Source organism: Rutilus rutilus, assembly GCF_951802725.1.
Source record: "Rutilus rutilus genome assembly, chromosome: 24".
Classification (NCBI taxonomy): Eukaryota; Metazoa; Chordata; class Actinopteri; order Cypriniformes; family Leuciscidae; genus Rutilus; species Rutilus rutilus.
The window spans coordinates 21677937-21695070 of record NC_140228.1 but is presented as its reverse complement, the minus strand read 5'-3'; the positions used below and the strand labels follow the sequence as shown (position 1 = coordinate 21695070).

Here is a 17134-nt window from a genome sequence, read left to right as displayed (position 1 = left end):
GGGCTCCGAGCTCGGAGTTCGGCCCGAACCCAGAGTACTCCCCCGGTATGTAAGTGTTTAGGACTAGAAGCGTGGAGAAGGGGTGGTGGAGGGATGCTGCAAAACTGTCAATGGAATGAGGTGAGACTGCTGAGTATATATACACCTCTTACCATTGATTGCTGAGTGCTCTCCACTTGTGTTAATTATCTGAACGTGCTCCTCCCGAACCTTGTTAATAAAACATCATTTATTGGTAACACTTTACAATAAGGATCATTAGTTAACAGTAGTTAATGTACAATAAGGTTAATCAGTTAACAGTAGTTAATGTATTAACTAACATGACCTAACAATGAGCAATACATTTGTCACAGTATTGATTAATCTTTGTTAATGCTAGTTAATAAAAATACAGCTGTTCATTGTTTGTTCATCTTAGTTCACAGTGCATTAACTGATGTTAACAAATACAACCTTTGATTTTAATAATGTATTAGTAAATGTTGAAATTAATATTAACTAAGATTAATAAATGCTGTAGAAGTATTGTTCATTCTTAGTTAATGTTAACTAAGGAGTAGTTAACTAATGTTAACTAATTAACCTTATTGTAAAGTGTTACCAATAATATTAGTTATATAGTAGTAGGCCTCCTTCGGTCGTTTGTCAACCATGGATATTGCGCCCTAAGAGTTCGTAGTGTTGCGACTAAAACAGCATCGTCGGTGGCTGGTGAGACCAATGCGGGAGTGACAGTCTCTGCTGCACAAAGTGCAGATGTAGTTGGTCGTGGGTGGATGTCCGTGTGCGCGTGTCTTCCGACTGGTTCTCCTCTCCTCTGCTAGCTTCAAGATCTTCTCCTCGCCTGTATTTAGCTGTTTCTTGAGCAGACAGCACCAGCTGCTGCGGTTAGCTGCAATGTCCTCCCAGATCTCTGTATTGATGTCCAGGGCTTTCATGTCGCGCTTGCAGACATCTTTATATCTCAACTGGGGGCGACCTTGGGGTCTTTTGCTGTATGCGAGTTCACCATAGATGATGTCCTTGGGGATCCGCCTGTCTTCCATACGGCGCACGTGGCCAAGCCAGCACAGTCTGCGTTGTCTGAGCAGCGTGTACATGGTGGGGAGGCCGGCACGGGCAAGAACCTGGGTGTTGGGCACTTTGTCGTTCCAGCTGATGCCAAGGATGCAGGGGAGACATCGCATGTGGTAACTGTTCAGCTTCTGCTCTTGCTTGGCATAATTGTCCAGGATTCACTCCCGTACATGAGGGTGCTGACTATGCAGGCTTTGTACACTGCCATCTTGGTTTGGCTGGTCAGCTTGGGGTTTTCCCAGACGCGAGTGGTCAGTCGTCCTAGGGTTGTTGTGGCCTTGCCGATGCGTTTGTTGATTTCGGCATCTAAGGACAGGTTGTCGCTGATGGTGGAACCCAGGTAGGTGAACTGGTGGACCACTTCAAGTTCGTAATTGTCGATGGTGATGACAGGTGATGTGTCCACATCTTGGCCCAGCACGTTGGTCTTCTTCAGGTTGATGGTTAGACCGAAGTCTTTGCAGGCCTGGGAGAGTCTTGCGATGTTGTAGAGTCTGCTGTCTGATCTTGTGCGCATGTACACCCCTTCGGTTGAATTCCCAAAAGCATGTTTTAGAAGAAGGGAGAAGAGGATTCCGAAGAGGGTTGGAGCAAGGACACAACCTTGCTTCACGCCGCTTTTGATGTCAAATGGTTCGGACATGCTGCCATCGTACTGGATGGTTGCCTTCATACCGTCTCAATACACAATTTTCCTAGCAAAGAATTTGCTTAGTTTTGCTGGTTTATGTTGTTGTGCATTTTTCAGGTTGTAAAAATCACACATTTGTTGAAAAATATTTTCATCAAAAAAAATCATCAGCCCTCCTAAATAGTGATAATGTGATGTCCCATTAAACTATTTTTATACATTTACCATCGTGTTGAGACGTAGTCTGTGTAAGGAGGCCTAGAGCGGATCTCTCGAGCCAGTCCGAAGTCAGCAATTTTCACCAGTTCTGGACCCATACACAGCAAATTCTCTGGTTTCATATCCCGGTGAAAAAATCCTACAGGATAATGCCAAAAATATAGTAAAAGTCAACATGCAGATTAGAATGCATCTTAATCTGTATTGTTTGCACCCAATGTAAATACAAAGATATGGAGCCTATATAACACCATTAAAGCTTTTTAAGATTTTAAGTAACAAATACCACATTATACTTAGATTGTGTACATGGTGGAAAATGAATACCTAATATCAGTCAAATCCAGGTATTTTTTGCCAGTGGCTGGTATTTTTCCTTATCTGCCAGACACTGTGGTGGTCAATCCGTTTTGTTAAAAAGATGACCTGCTCCATATAAATCATCTTGGGTTACGAATGCAACCTTGGTTACCTGAGAAGGGGAACGAGACACTGCGTTCTAGGACACTAATGGGGAATGCCTCCGGCATGACCGGTGTCTGAAGCACGTGTCAAAATATGTCAGTAACATTGGCCAGCGACAGCCTATCAGCGTCACTACTGGTGCGACCAGAGGTTAAAAGGGTGCCTGTAATGCACATCATCCACTTCTTGTCTGAAGGAGATGTGGTCACACATGCCTGAAGCATGGCAACGAGACGCAGTGTCTTGTTCCCCTTCTTAGGGAACCAAGGTTACATTCGTTACCCAAGACATTCCCTACCCAAGACATTCCCTTTTAAATGGGAACTCGCACTGCGTCCTGTGATGCTAATAGGGAAGAAATGCCCAGTCCACCATGCTGAAGGAATGAGTGCCGTATGGCTGACATAAGTCAATGACTTCAACAGAACTAATATGGAGTCACAGTTCCTAGGGGTACGCACCAGCGGTCGTCGTGACTCTATTCCCTTGGGCCAGATACCCTGACTACATCAGGCAGCCTAGCTCAGGACCTGGTATTCAAAGAATACCTTAAAGGGAATATGCCCAAGGATAAAAAGTGAGAGGAGGCCTAACTATGTTCTATGCTAAGGACCACTTACCAAGGAGGCTCAAAAAAGAGCCTGACAACTTGATACTAGGGTTGGGCCGATAGACGATGCCATCGTCCATCGCGATGGCTGACAGACATCACGATGATGAGCCGCAGTTCAGAGATTCCTGTCTGTTGGATTTATTAAAGCACGTGAATTCATCAGTTTCTCCCGAAATACATGAAAGTAAGTGGCCGGTGAACTGGGAGAAGAATAGAGTCACTCACACTGTGTATCTGATATGAATAAAACAGGTCGACAAATATATTTGAATGAATTGTTATTGCTGCTTCCATAGACACCATTATGTATTGTTTTGCTATAAATGATATGTATTTAAATGTCTGAAACCTAAAATAAACATTATGTGGTTAAAAACACTGAATAGTTGTGATATATGACAAGCGCTGAGCGCATCTGTCTTTGGCTCAGCGCCAGCCATAGCGCGAAAGCACAGTTTGAATCTGGCAGTTATGTCACATCACTGTACATTCGCTCCTTAGTGGTCAGCTGCTGCAGAACGTGTCAAAATCGAAATTGCTGATGAGATGTAGAGGAAAATATCTAGTGGAAAATGAGAATGTTATGTTACAGAGAGCCATACAACCCATAGCCACCACCCTGACTGGGCTCTATTAACAGAGGCCTCAGCATAACGACTCTCTAAAGCGAGAGGAGACCTAACCTAGAAAGAAAGTTTCTCTCTTTCTCCCCCCGATGTCTGCAAGTTCACTCACAGATGCCTCTCCGAGGCCACCATTGCCGCCATAGATCGGCCGATCGCGGCAGCAGTTTGCTTGGTGGCACAGAGAGCAAGATCTGTGGTTCTACCGCCTCAGTGGGGAGCCCCTGACCCTGGTCCAGGTCACCAGCCATTGGCAACGCAGCCATTGTATGCAGGACAGCCCTGGTCTCACCCGCTGCAGCGTACACTCTGCCATTCAAATGTGATGTCACACACAGCGGTTTGGTCGGCAGACTAGGAGTCTTTAACGTCGATGCCTCTCCCAGCGAGAGGTAGATGGCCAGCAGACTAGGAGTCTTTAACGTCGATGCCTCTCCCAGCAAGAGGTAGCTGGCCAGCATCTCTTCAACTCGTGGCATCGACTCATTTCCGCTCACGCATACCCTCCACTCAAACATAATTTGCATGCTGAAATGGATGAATGCAGGCCGAATATGGTTTCTTCCACGATCTTTCAATCTCAGCGTGCAGATCCAGAAGAAACAGAAGACTTACAAAAGCTGGACGATTATGATTACGAATATTTTCTCAAGCCTCCATGACAGATCTAATCTGTCTGTTGCACGAGACATAACCTCCAGCAACTTGTCGTATGTGGGGCAGGCAGGCTGTGAGGATTCAGAGACATCATTGTCCTCAACAGCCACATCCTGCTCTTCTCGCAGCCAGATCAGAGGATGTGAGTGATAGCACATCCCCCTCCAGCAGCTCACCCTCATCAGCTACTGAAGAATGAGAAAGAGCCATACCTTTCTCGAATTCCTCTGCAAGCTCTATCTGAGAGCCCCACATCTCAGTTTCCTCCTCGCCTCAGCTGCAGCAGGTCCTGATCCGCGGGGCACAGACGATTGTCCAAATTCCCTCGAAAAAAGGGACAAACAAGAGTGGAGTTTCCTCATAGAGAAACTCTCACAAAGAACGTATTCAGCCCCCTCGAGGACAGAGCAAGCATGCTCCTCGACCAAGTAAATCATGCACAGATTGTAAGTATCATCAGGTGCACTGACACGGATGTACACACTTCCTGAAAGCTTTCACTGCCATAACTGCCTTCGGCACGTCACAAACAAACGGCTTCTGAAGACACGAAATAGGATGACATGTACTAGAGGCACCATTTTAAACTCGCACCAGTAGTGATGTCAAAGGCTGTCGTCAGCCAATGTTATTGTCGTGTTTTGTCGTGCTTCAGACAACGGTCATGCCAGAGGCATTTCCCATTTGCATCCTAGGACGCAGTGCAAGTTCCCATTCGAAAGTGACCTGCTTTAATTAAGCTATTGATATGACCGGAGTGTTCATCTTGTGAAAATGTGTACATTTTAAACAGATTTTTCAAAAAATATTGTTCATATCTTTAAAGGGGTCCTATTATGCCCTTTCACGAAGTCTTGATTTTGTTTTTGAGGTATCCTAGAATATGTTCATGCTTGATTGTTAAAAAAAAATATATATATATATATATTTTTCACATATTTTACATTATTACATTGTTACACTATTACATTATCTACAGTCTGGTTGAACATGTCGTTTTTTAAAGAAGCCCCTCCTTCCGAAATGGGCTGTAATTGGTTAGCTGGCCCAGTGTGTTGTGATTGGCAGCGTTTAGCGCGTGTTCAGGACATGTCACGCCCCTTCATAACCGCAAGCTCTACTCAGATGTAAATATTAACGATGGCGTCAATTTCAAACCATTTCGAGCCCAATTCAGACCCTGACAATGTTAACAAACAAGAGGATCGTGCTGAACGGATTTCAAGCACGGACTTTGCAAGCACAGATTGCACAGGGCGTTTCAAGAGTGGTATGTTTGTTTTGTAATTTTCTTAAAGATACGATGTTATTCACCATTTAATCATATTTGTCAGAAAACGATGGTAATACAAACAGTAACCGATCACAAAATCATGGATAATTTTCCTAAGGGGTGGTGAACAGTCTTAGAAAAGCAAGAGCTTACAAAAGCTAAAGTAAACACTACATCAATGCTGTAATGTTGGTTAGCAGGCTAACGGAGGCAAAGTGTTGCCCTTCGTTTACATCATAGCTATCATAGCAACTACATAAAACTTATAATTGGAACTGTTAATAGAAAACAACTACAAATAATAAGACATACTTACAAGTTGTGATTCATAAACAACAGATTATCCAGACAAAATGGGAATGGTTACATCTTTCAGGAGAAGCTTTTGTGCTTATAGCCTGCATTGTACTCTGTCTGTCTGCTGTTCTCCGTAAATGTGCAGTGCACAGACAAACGTTGAGGTTATAATTTTCAGGAACAGTGTTAAAAATAAATTTGAACCTCTCTAAGTTCGTCAGCCTAAGGACAAACTTTTCCGGAGTGGAAAAACCAGTGACAACACTCTTCATCATCTCTTGCGCAACTCAACCAGGCCTCTGCTACTTTTATTCCGTTGGCGGGGATTATTTAAATGAGGAACATTATGACTTCATAAGATCTAGAAAAAGTGCGTTGTAGTCTAAACCAGCCGTTCGTTGTAGTTCTTGAAACGTGGATTCTGTTCAATAAAAAAATCTTCCTTTGGAGTGGACTTTGAGCTTTGTAACCTTGCAGATCTTTTTTATGCTCATTATGCTACATTACTAGGGCTGGGTATTGAGTTCGATACTTTTTAGGCACCGACCAAATTGCCTCGATACTATCGAGTATCGAAACATTGTCTTGTTTTTCGGTACCAAATTTCGATACCTAAGGGGTTAATCTCGTAAATGTCAGTGCATGCGGCATGATTGGCTGTGGCGGAAAAACACTAGTTTACGCGGTTGCCCAAAAAGACGTGGTTCGCACATGAGGCTGTAGTGTGTGTGTGTGTGTGTGTGTGTGTGTGTGTGTGTGTGTGTGTGTGTGTGTGTGTGTGTGTGTGTGTGTGTGTGTGTGTGTGTGTGTGTAAGCGTCCTAACCCACATACATGGATAATATGTGGAAAAGATCAAAAGTGTAGCTACGTTTCACCAGACTCGATACCAACAGCGCGCGATGCAATATTTGCAACAGGATGATTGCTGCAAAAAATCGACAACTTGACAAATCTGATGAAGCACTTGACTGCACGGAATAAACTTAAGAGCAGAAAGCTGATCAGTCTTCGATAGCAAGAACTGGAGCGCATCACAAATAAACCGAAACTCAGCGTATAGGATACTTGCCTCACAGACATGAGAAATAGGCACATAGAAAGCTTGAAATGTCTACTTTTAAAAGAAACAATTCGAAACTAATTGTAATCCAAATGAAAGGTGCATCTCTCTCTATAGCCGCGTGCGTTCACTATACTGCTGGAATGACGAGTCAGCATCGTCATCTTCATCTTTGCAGTCAACACTGACTCAGAAAACACTAGTTTATTAATAAACTATTAAAATGTCTCCTTGCTATTTTTTCCCCGACACATTCATAATCATTAGGCTACTTTTGCCAGTGCTTTGCGGCAAGCTTTATGTGGCATATACCAGGCATATATTCCACCCCCAGTAGCCCATTTAATTCAATTCACATTTATTTGTAGCTATAGCATTTTTCACAATACATATCGTTTCAAAGAAGCTTTACAGAAAATGCATGTGTCTAAATTACAATTTAGAGCAGCGGTCCCCAACCTTTTTTGCGCCACGGACCGGTTTAATATCAGACAATATTTTCACGGACCGGCCTTTAAGGTGCGGCGGATAAATACAACAAAATATTACAAAAATATAAAAAATAATTAAACATAATAATAAACGAGGCAAGTAGGCTACCTTATACGCTGAATTTCGGTTAATTTATGAGATCAGCTCCAGTTTACGCGCCCGCGCCTCCGTGTCCTGATTAAATATTTTCTATTATATTTACTTCTTATTAAATCCAGGCAATTGGGTGATGAAACATTGATTAAAATTAAGATACAATTAATACAAAACGAAATACAATTTAAAGACAGGCTTTTTGCTTTCTGTCTGAGGTCTCTGTGAAAGTTTTAAAGCAGTCTTTTTGTGCCGCTTTCAGAGCGCTCACGTCCGTAAGGGTGAACTGTCCCATCCGAACAATTATTATTATTATTATTTATTTATTTATTTATTTTTTGTGAAATAGGCTACATTTCTAAATTAATGCGACTTATAGTCCAGTGCGACTTAGGCTATATTATGTTTTTTCTTCTTCATGACGCATTTTTTTACTGATGCGACATATACTCCGGAGCGATTTATAGTCCGGAAAATACGTTAAGTTATATATTCTTTCTGTGAGGCCCGGAACCAAATGTCCCACGGACCGGTACCGGTCCGCGGCCCGGGGGTTGGGGACCTCTGATTTAGAGTGATCTGTTATCAGAGGTGACTGTGTGTAAGTAGGCTAATGCATTTCAATTAAATTTTCATTCAGTTTCATTGTTAAACAATGCATTAACAGTTAAGGCAGAAACAATGAGCTAATTTAAAGAATACATGTTAAATCATTAGGATACATAGAAAACTTTAGCATTGGTGCTTTTTTACAGACTCAAAATATGTGTAAAAAAAAGTCAACAAACTTTTTTTTTTTTTTTTAAACAGATTTAAAAAAAAAAAAAATTATAAAATTGGTATCGAAAAAAGTATCGTCCAGGAACCGGTATCGAAGTCAAGGTATCGGTATCGAAAAAATTTTAACGATACCCAGCCCTATAATGTATACACACTAACTTAAGTTGAAAAAGTGAAAAAGCATAATAGGACCCCTTTAAGATATATCATTTCTTAAGGTGATGAGGGGGAAAAAGAGGCATTCACCAGCCTCTGTGTCTGGTGGGCAAAAAGGTTCACCCCCTGACTGTGGGTGTAAAAAGGTTTTTTTTTTTTTTTTTTTTTATGCAACATTTCACTATTTAAAATGTACTAATTAAGAGTTTATAAGGGTGTTATAAAGCTCCTTAAAGCATTAGAGAAGAACAAATAAAAATGTATTGAAAGAGGAAATCTTACCATGCTTGTGCACAAATGCCAAACCAGAGAGAACTTGAAACATGATGTTCCTTAGTTCATTCTCAGTAAACATCTTATTTTCCCTGATGTCAGAGAATTTCACACAGAAAAGAGACAGAAGAAAAAGAAAAAAAAAGAAACAAAGGCAGAAGATAAGAGAGGAACAGTATTTCACCCACAAGATGTGTGAGACTCAATGGTTTTCTGTTTGATTGCAGCTCTTGGGAAAATGGTATAAGCTGAGAAATCTACCACTGAAGATGTATTATCTTCTTTGAAGAGATCATATCATGGAATGATAAATTTGATTTTAAGAGGTCATTGTACTATGAAAACAGACTGCAACTTGCAGAACTCAAAATGTCCTTCACAGTACAAAAAGAGCATTTATTAAAACTAAGCTAGAAAATGCCTTCCGACCTTTCTGATGTCAGAAACTTGAAACATTAACATATGACCTCATTCACATCCACAACACCTTTTTTAAAGTTTAGAAATTCAATCTGTCAATTCAAGGTAAGGTAATAAGGCAGAATAAATGCAAGAAGAACAAACAATGTGTAAAAAGTGGTAAAATCTGTTAAACGGCTGTTTCTGGCTGTGGGAAGCAACTGCTGCTTATCATTTCCTTCTGATAAATATAAACACAAATGCTAATTCACACTGCAACAGGCACTGACCAATGCATTTGGAATATGTTCAGTGGGCGAAAATAGCCGACCAACGAAAAAAAAAAAACGCTGATCCAACAAAACCAGATAAAACATGTCCATTGCCGTTGGTTAGCGCCTGTCGGTCCAGTGTGAATGAGAAAGGAAAGGAGTAGCTAAAATTAATTATTAATACGATCCCTAATAATTTTGGTTTGATCTTAACAGTTTAAAGGCACATTTCAGCGACAACTGTTAAATGTTATTGAGGGATGGGGCAATAAAACAATAGTCAACACACATCTGCTGAACCATTTCACATGGCAAGAGCTTAGCCAATCATAAGGCACCGACATAAAATAAAAATATTTTAATAAACATGATATGACCCCTTTAACTGCTTATAATACAATGTGTCTGATGGGAAGTCATAGGCATTTCAGATAATCAGATTTAGTTTAACATTTTGGCAGCAGCTGAGATACTCACACATCCTGTCACCACAGAGATACAAGAACAACTGAGTCTTTAGCAGAAACAGTCCCAAGAAAGATTCAGTCTGTAGTAGGTCTGTCTGATACTGGACTAAGACTCAGTTGTTCTAGTTTTTTGGACATGAATATGACGGCCCTGTGACCTACCATGCTTATGAATAAATGATAGTCCCTGCAATATCTGAAAGCTTATATTCCTGATGACTGACTCTGGGAACAATTTGGTTCTGGAGATAGAGAATCAGCACAGCTGTCAAACAATCAATGTGCCGTTCATCAGCCACAAAGACCATTTCAAAATATTGTGACCAAGGTTAAGTTTGACTTCATTAGTATATCAAAGGCATCATGGGCACTTAATAACAGGAAAAGGTAGATGGAATATGGAATCTCTTCATACCTGTCTTTCATGAGCTGGTAGAGGTTTTCTTTCATGTATTCAAAGACAAAGTACAAGTGATCGTTCTCTCGTATCACCTCCTTTAACTTCACCACATTAGCATGATTCAGTTTCTTCAGTGACTGCAACACAGACATGAAGAAAACCAGCAGAAACATTATGAACGCCTAGATTTAACAGTTTAACACAGTGTCCTAACCAGTACAACAGCGATACAGGCCTTGTGACAAGGCATTTTATTTTTGATATGGTTTCTATTTCTGCGAAGTCACAGCTGGGAACAAGAATAAAAATTAAAAAAACTGTGTGTCTAATGACAATGATAATCTCAGCAGGTACTGATTATGTGCTTTGTATTATCATAAAAAGGTTTAATTTTAGTTTGAATATCACTGTGCGTGATGTTAACACCCATCATGAAAGCGACACTGGATAGCATATATCAGATCTTGAAAATAAAAAAGAAAGAACTTTCAAACTATGAACTCTGTCTGAACAAACAAGTGTATTCCATGATAATTGTATACGTCAATAGGAAGGCTATGTATTTTTAATGAAGTTAAATTTTGTATAAATTTATTTCATTGATTATTTACAAGTTTAAGACAGCACTTGTAAAGCCCACCCACAGGCTCTTCTGATAGGCTGTTATTTGTGATTTTGTCACGTCTTGTAGCCTTGTCACGTCTGGTGTGGACAAATTGCTTATTGCTGGAATATTGTCGCATCTGGTCTGGTTAAGGCACAGTGTAAATTCTAAAGTTCTGATGACAATTTCTCTTTTTTGGATTATTATTCCTGAATTTGTGTACTCTGAGTTCGTACCTTGACCTCTCTCAGATTCATGCACTCTTCCCAAGAGTAGAACTTCCTCTTCATTCTGTGAGAAACACAATGACTGATCTCATCTCCATGGTTTCATTGCTAACAAACAGTTTGTCAATCATCAGAATCTACCACCCCATTATTAATGGAACAATGCTAATATACCTTTACATGTGATTTCATCAGGTGTGTTCATGATTACATCACTTTTTTAGTCTCAGAATCATTTCTAAACTCCAACTCAACAATTTATCAGTGTCATCATTAGAAATGTTCACAGAAGTCTCTGTGTGGCTTCTTTCATATATTAATGTGTGTAGTAAAAAATAGTTATGTTTGTATTGATGTTTATTATTATGTACAGTTATGCTGGTGCATATAAATGAATATGATTTAATATCACTCTTGCTTGCGTTCCTTTAATGAAAAACATTCCATAATTATTTTTAACAGATTTTTACTGTATTTTAGTTCTTGCATTGAACTTTTAAAATCTACTTTGTGCTTCTTTCGTTTCTACACCGGCCACTGCGGCCAGCCATTGTCCATGTCAGATGTTCCAGTTTCTAAAAGATACAAAAAAAAAAGTCTAGAATTCTTAGTTTCATTATAATAGCCCCTCTCCAGCAGCTGATATACAAGACTGCATGAGAGCTGAGCCTGAAAGTCCACTTGGAATTATGTAAGAGAGAGCAGTGTTGATACTGAGGCAGACTTGGCCACTTTCACTGCTTTCACCGTCACCCAGGTATCAATTTGCATAGTGAATCAACTGTTCCGGCACAGTTACTACACCTAAGAGGGGCATTTATAATTCACATCACCAGTCCCCATTCAATGAGCAGAAGTACGTGTTGGGTGAACCTGAACTGCATAATTGCATCCCATAGGAAAGTCTGGGTGAGGCGGTAACTATTTTTTACTACACTCACTAAAAGAGAAGATCCTCAGAGAATGCAATATAACATAAGCCGCTTTCTGACCAAGTAGTTACAGGAACTTAGTTCTAGGAACTGTCCACTTCTAAACAGTTCTAAGAACTACTCTCCCCCAAACTCGGTTTTGCTGTTTGCGTTCGCACTGGCCAAGTGGCCATAGGAACTGGTAGGAGGGGTAAGGGAGTGACGCAAGCACGGTGACTTTTATTTTGATGGCGCATTCTCTGTGTTTATTAGTTAGCGATCTGTCTAACAGTACTGTTTAATATGTTATTAGATAGAACTGTTATAGAAAGTAGACAGTATATGAAAAAAAGGTTATTAGCCTATGCCGTGTGGTTGATGTCCAGTGTTGCTAGCTGGGCAGATAAACATAATCATGTTTGGCTTGGTCCCCTCAAAGTTGCGTTGGATTTTCTCTTCAGCATAAAAGTTTAGAGACCCATCTATCACTGTTTTCCATGTTTGTATAGTTAGTTTCTGGAGTAAATATATAGGCTATAATCTGTGTGTTTACATTATAGCTGTTTTAAAAATGGCGGGTGCTGGTGTTCCGCGTGCGTTCGGTCAATCAGCGTACACTAACGTCACGGGTAGTTCCTATAGTGCTGGTTTAGACCCTACTCTGAAGTAGGACCTAAATTAGTTCCTCCAAATAGAGTTCCTAGAACTAAAATCGTTCCTAGTTCCTGCGGTGAGAACACGCTGACATCCGGGTACTTTAGCCAATAGTTCTAGGAACTGTGAAAAGGTTCCTCCGGTCGGAAAGCGGCTATAGTAACATACTGGAAGTATGTGCAGATGCAGTTTTGGTTTGTTTGTTCTTGGTTTGCTTTTGGTTTTGGACGCAACATAATTGTTTGACGCACCTCTTGATGGCCACTAGCTCTCCAGACTCATTGCTTTTCCCCATCAGAACACTGCCGTAGGTCCCATCGCCCAGCTGCTTGAGTGTTGTGTAACGGTTCATCTTTACCTTCACCCAGAGAAGCAGTACTGACAGACGGACGTCTCTCCTCACAAATCACCTGATCATACCTGTCCTGTAGATGAGCTTAAGAGAAGTCCAGCAGTGAAAGCCACTCCATCCCACTGTTAGCACTAAAAGCAAATACAGAAAATGGAAAATCATATACTGGTTATATAATGTTTTGGAGTTGTCTTACATTCAGGATCTAAACTTTAACATCAATAATACACCCTCAATGAGTAAAACGAATGTTCCGCCCAGGACTAATAAACGCAGCAGAGTCATCAAACAATTTATTAAGCAGCCAAGAAATACGTTGAGTCAGAGCGTAATGTTAGAAGATGTCGAGCCCAAACAGGCAGTCAAAAAAAATTTAACAGTCAAAGAAAAGTTAACTGCGGTCCTGAATGCGGCCACCTCAAAGAAACTGACAGGTAAGTGTGTCACTACGTAGCTGAAAAAAGAAATGAGGGGCTGCCCATAACCACAGCCGTCATCCAGCTAAAGGCACTGGAAATCGGCAAAGAGCTCACCTCAAACGTAGCCACCAGTGAGGCCCATCATTTCTTATTTCAGCTACATACTGCCTGTCAATATCCTCGATGCGGCGTAATGGATTAGCGCTTGCCATCCGACTTCAGGGAGAAACTGCTGTCTTTTCAGCGCTATGTGATCGGCCTAAGGAAAAAACACTCATATTCCCTGGATCAGATAGATTATAAATGCAGATTAAACACCTGTGTTTTTTTGACATGTTAGTTTATGTCACTGTACATAAAAAGGTGAGAAATCAGTATAGTGACATCTACTAAATGGGAACTTCAGGTTATTTTTATGGTAGCTATGCCATAAAGTGTTTATTTCTGAATGTGATTTTTGGTACATTTTACCACAATTTACCATACGTTAAATACAAAAATTCTAAATGACAGGATTTGGTCTTCAAAAAGCCTTTTTCCAAAAAGGTGCATCTTGAAAAGGGGGGTTCGTCTTATATTCGGAACAATGCGGTATCTATGGAGTAAAAGTCATGTATCATGTTGCATAATCTAATTTATTGACATTAATCTATGCTTCAAGATTTTACTGATAGCAAATTAATTTGAAGAACTTTTTCTGATGTATGTGCACAGTTTGTATGTAGTTTGTTTATTAATAGTAGTTGACGCATAACATATCCATGGACATTTTTTTTTACATTTCAGCATAGTCTGCATGAAATGGAAGTTCCGACCGACTTACCGTATTTCTCATCATTAATTCGTAAGTTATAACATTTTGATTCCAAAGAGAAAAACAATGTTTTAAAAAAATAATGAATTGTTCACAATAATAGCAACAACATGCATGAAAATAAATAGGGTCAATTTTGATTTCATGACAACTTTAAAATTGATATGAAGAATATCTTAGGTCCTGTAACTGATAGTGACATAGACTATTTTAAGTTTTCATAATTTGCCTTTTATTAAACATGCCATGTAGTTTCTAAGTTCATATGAGGCCATAAAAGCTGCATGAATACTTATAGCAAATTAGAAAAATGTTGTCTAAAATATTTTAAAATGAACCACAGCATGTCAAACCAAAAGATGTCAACTACCCATGTCCATTTCCAATTGAATGAGATCTCTAAAAGGAATTACAAATATCTTAAAACAATTACAAATAAAACTTGTCTGTGAGCACAGTGTACCTTCTCGGTGTTGCATTTTGGCCTTCGACTGGTTATTTGAGAATACATCTCATGTGTTCCTGCATTATTGCTGCATGGGACAGCACACTACAGCAACTGAATACATACCTGATAAAGAGGTTATTAGACAATTACATCAATTTCTTCAATTATTGATCAGATGAAGGACCTGCACCTAGACATGACCACAACAGCCCTGAAGTGTCAGCAGAGACAGTGTCAACTAGATTATCCCCTGCAACTGCCTCATAGGGGCTGTTTACACCTGGCCACTTTATGCGTTTTCTCAGATCGGATAGCTATCTGATTTATCAAAACGATTAGCCTACATTTATACCTGGTCACATAAATGTGTTATAATGTACATATATATATTATATGTTATATGCAGATTTAATGGAGTTCACGTCACCGAAAGCAACAGATATGAGCTGCAATTTATTGATCATCAGCTAATTTCAAAATCAAATACCGAAATAAGAGAGAGCAGCAACCGCCCTGGTAAGATCATTTCATTTCTTTACTTTTAATGAAGATGATTGTGTTTTAAGCGTCTGCGACTTACTTTCACTTTGATTTACGTTTATTTTTTAGCATTGTTGGGAGGAGTAAAATTTACATATGTGGTTTCAACAACCAGATGTATACACTTGTCCAGTTTCGTCTGGAATGCGACCCAGACCACCTCCTGAAGTGGTTTGAGCGATCAGATTTAAATCCATCTCGAAAGTGTTTCGGAGGGCATTTACACCTGGTCTTTTCAAGATCGGATAGCTATCCGATCACAGAAAACGCATAAAGTGGCCAGGTGTAAACAGCCCCATAGACATGACAAAAAGGCTGTTGTTGTTGTTTTCACGACAAACGCTGTATTATGCATGTCAGACAAGTAATGTCACTTTGCAAAGAAAGACTATGCGCCCGTGCACATACGCATTCAAACGCAGAATGTCCATGCCGTCACCGTTTTCACAGATTCCTGTTTTTGAAGTTTCAACAGTATCGCTTTCAAAACCCGTTTTCAAAAACTTGCACTTTGAAAACTTCAAAGTTTGTGTCCTCAGGCCACCAAAATGCCATTGTCATATGAAGTAAGAAATTATGTTTACTTAATTATTCAGTAAAATGAAATGTTATTGAAAATATTATTGTTACTTGTTCATCATTGTGTCAGTGTTTTATTCGCTGTCTTTAGCTAATTTCTTTGCATGAAGAACAACATAGTGACGAAGCGTGTTTGTCCGTTTAGGGCTACTGTAGAAACATGACGGAACAAAATGGTGACTTAACATGTAAGGGGACCCGTGGTGTACATGTAGATAGAAACTAGTGTTGTCACGATACCAAAATTATTGTTTCGATACCGATACCAAGTCAAGAATTGCGATTTCTATACTTTTTCTATACTTTTCCTGAAAAGGGAGAAACACTCTCAAATATCATTGCTGTGCTTTATTTTAAAACCGGGACAACATTCTAATATTCATATAACACACTAATAAATGAACATATGAACAGCAAATATATTAAACATTTGAACAAAATATGAAATATCAAAATATAAAAAATAAATTAGAGCAATGACATTCAAGGTAAAAAAAAATTAAAATTTAGCAGCATTATCTCAGTTATCATAAGAAACATAAGAGTTACTGGTAATAACTTTATCTTGATTCTGAACTTTGAATAAAAATATGAACAGCGATTATATTAAACAATGTTTAATATTGGTAACATATGATAAGCCTCATTGGTGATATATTTGACATATGGAGAGACTTTTTAAGTATCGATGCACCGTGCAACACTAATAGAAACTGCTTATTCTAAGGTAATAAAAACATAACGGTTCATTATGTAAGGTCTTTATACACCACTGAAAACAGTGTTATGTATATGATATTGCATTTCTGTCAACAGATCCTCCTAAATATTACACAGTGCACCTTTAAGCTAGACAATGACTTTCTTCTAGAACTGCTGTACAGCCAAAACAATCACTGTTATCTATTATCACTGTAAAGCTGCTTTGAAACAATCTGTAATATTGTAAAACGTGCTAGGCTATATAAATAAAGGTGAGTTGACTTGACTTGACTTGACTATTATTTGACGTTGCAATTCATGACAGCACATTTCTCACAAATTCTCTGTACCGTCCATTATTTTTTTCTTGGTAATTATCATTATTCCAAATAGGGATTTGAATTTAGATTCTCAGTTCTCTACAGTACTGTGTTAAACTGAAAAAAGCATTCTTTGTATTAAAAGCAATACAACTGCACACATTTCCCTTGTGTGTGTAGATTTGTAACATGTTAATGTACATTTACATTTACATTTACATTTATTCATTTAGCTGACGCTTTTATCCGAAGCGACTTACAATTGCTATATATGTCAGAGGTCGCACGCCTCTGGAGCAACTAGGGGTTAAGT

At 39.4% G+C, this 17134-nt stretch overlaps 1 protein-coding gene across 9 annotated transcripts in view; it reads right to left on the bottom strand.

The window, feature by feature from the left end:
- mak (male germ cell-associated kinase) overlaps positions 1 to 17134 on the bottom strand; it is a 46645-nt gene that overhangs the window by 26635 nt on the left and 2876 nt on the right. For 4 of the 9 annotated variants that reach the window (XM_084399215.1, XM_084399217.1, XM_084399219.1 and 1 more), the window contains 5 exons: positions 12899 to 13130; positions 11092 to 11146; positions 10267 to 10388; positions 8723 to 8805; positions 1937 to 2069 (listed from right to left, as the gene is read on the bottom strand). In XM_084399215.1, coding sequence (XP_084255341.1) covers positions 1937 to 2069; positions 8723 to 8805; positions 10267 to 10388; positions 11092 to 11146; positions 12899 to 12999 — 494 coding nt within the window. In that variant the 5' untranslated portion in view covers positions 13000 to 13130. Of the gene's footprint in view, positions 1 to 1936; positions 2070 to 8722; positions 8806 to 10013; positions 10094 to 10266; positions 10389 to 11091; positions 11147 to 12898; positions 13131 to 17134 lie in introns of those variants that run through there. The other 5 variants (XM_084399216.1, XM_084399221.1, XM_084399220.1 and 2 more) reach the window with 3 other exon arrangements.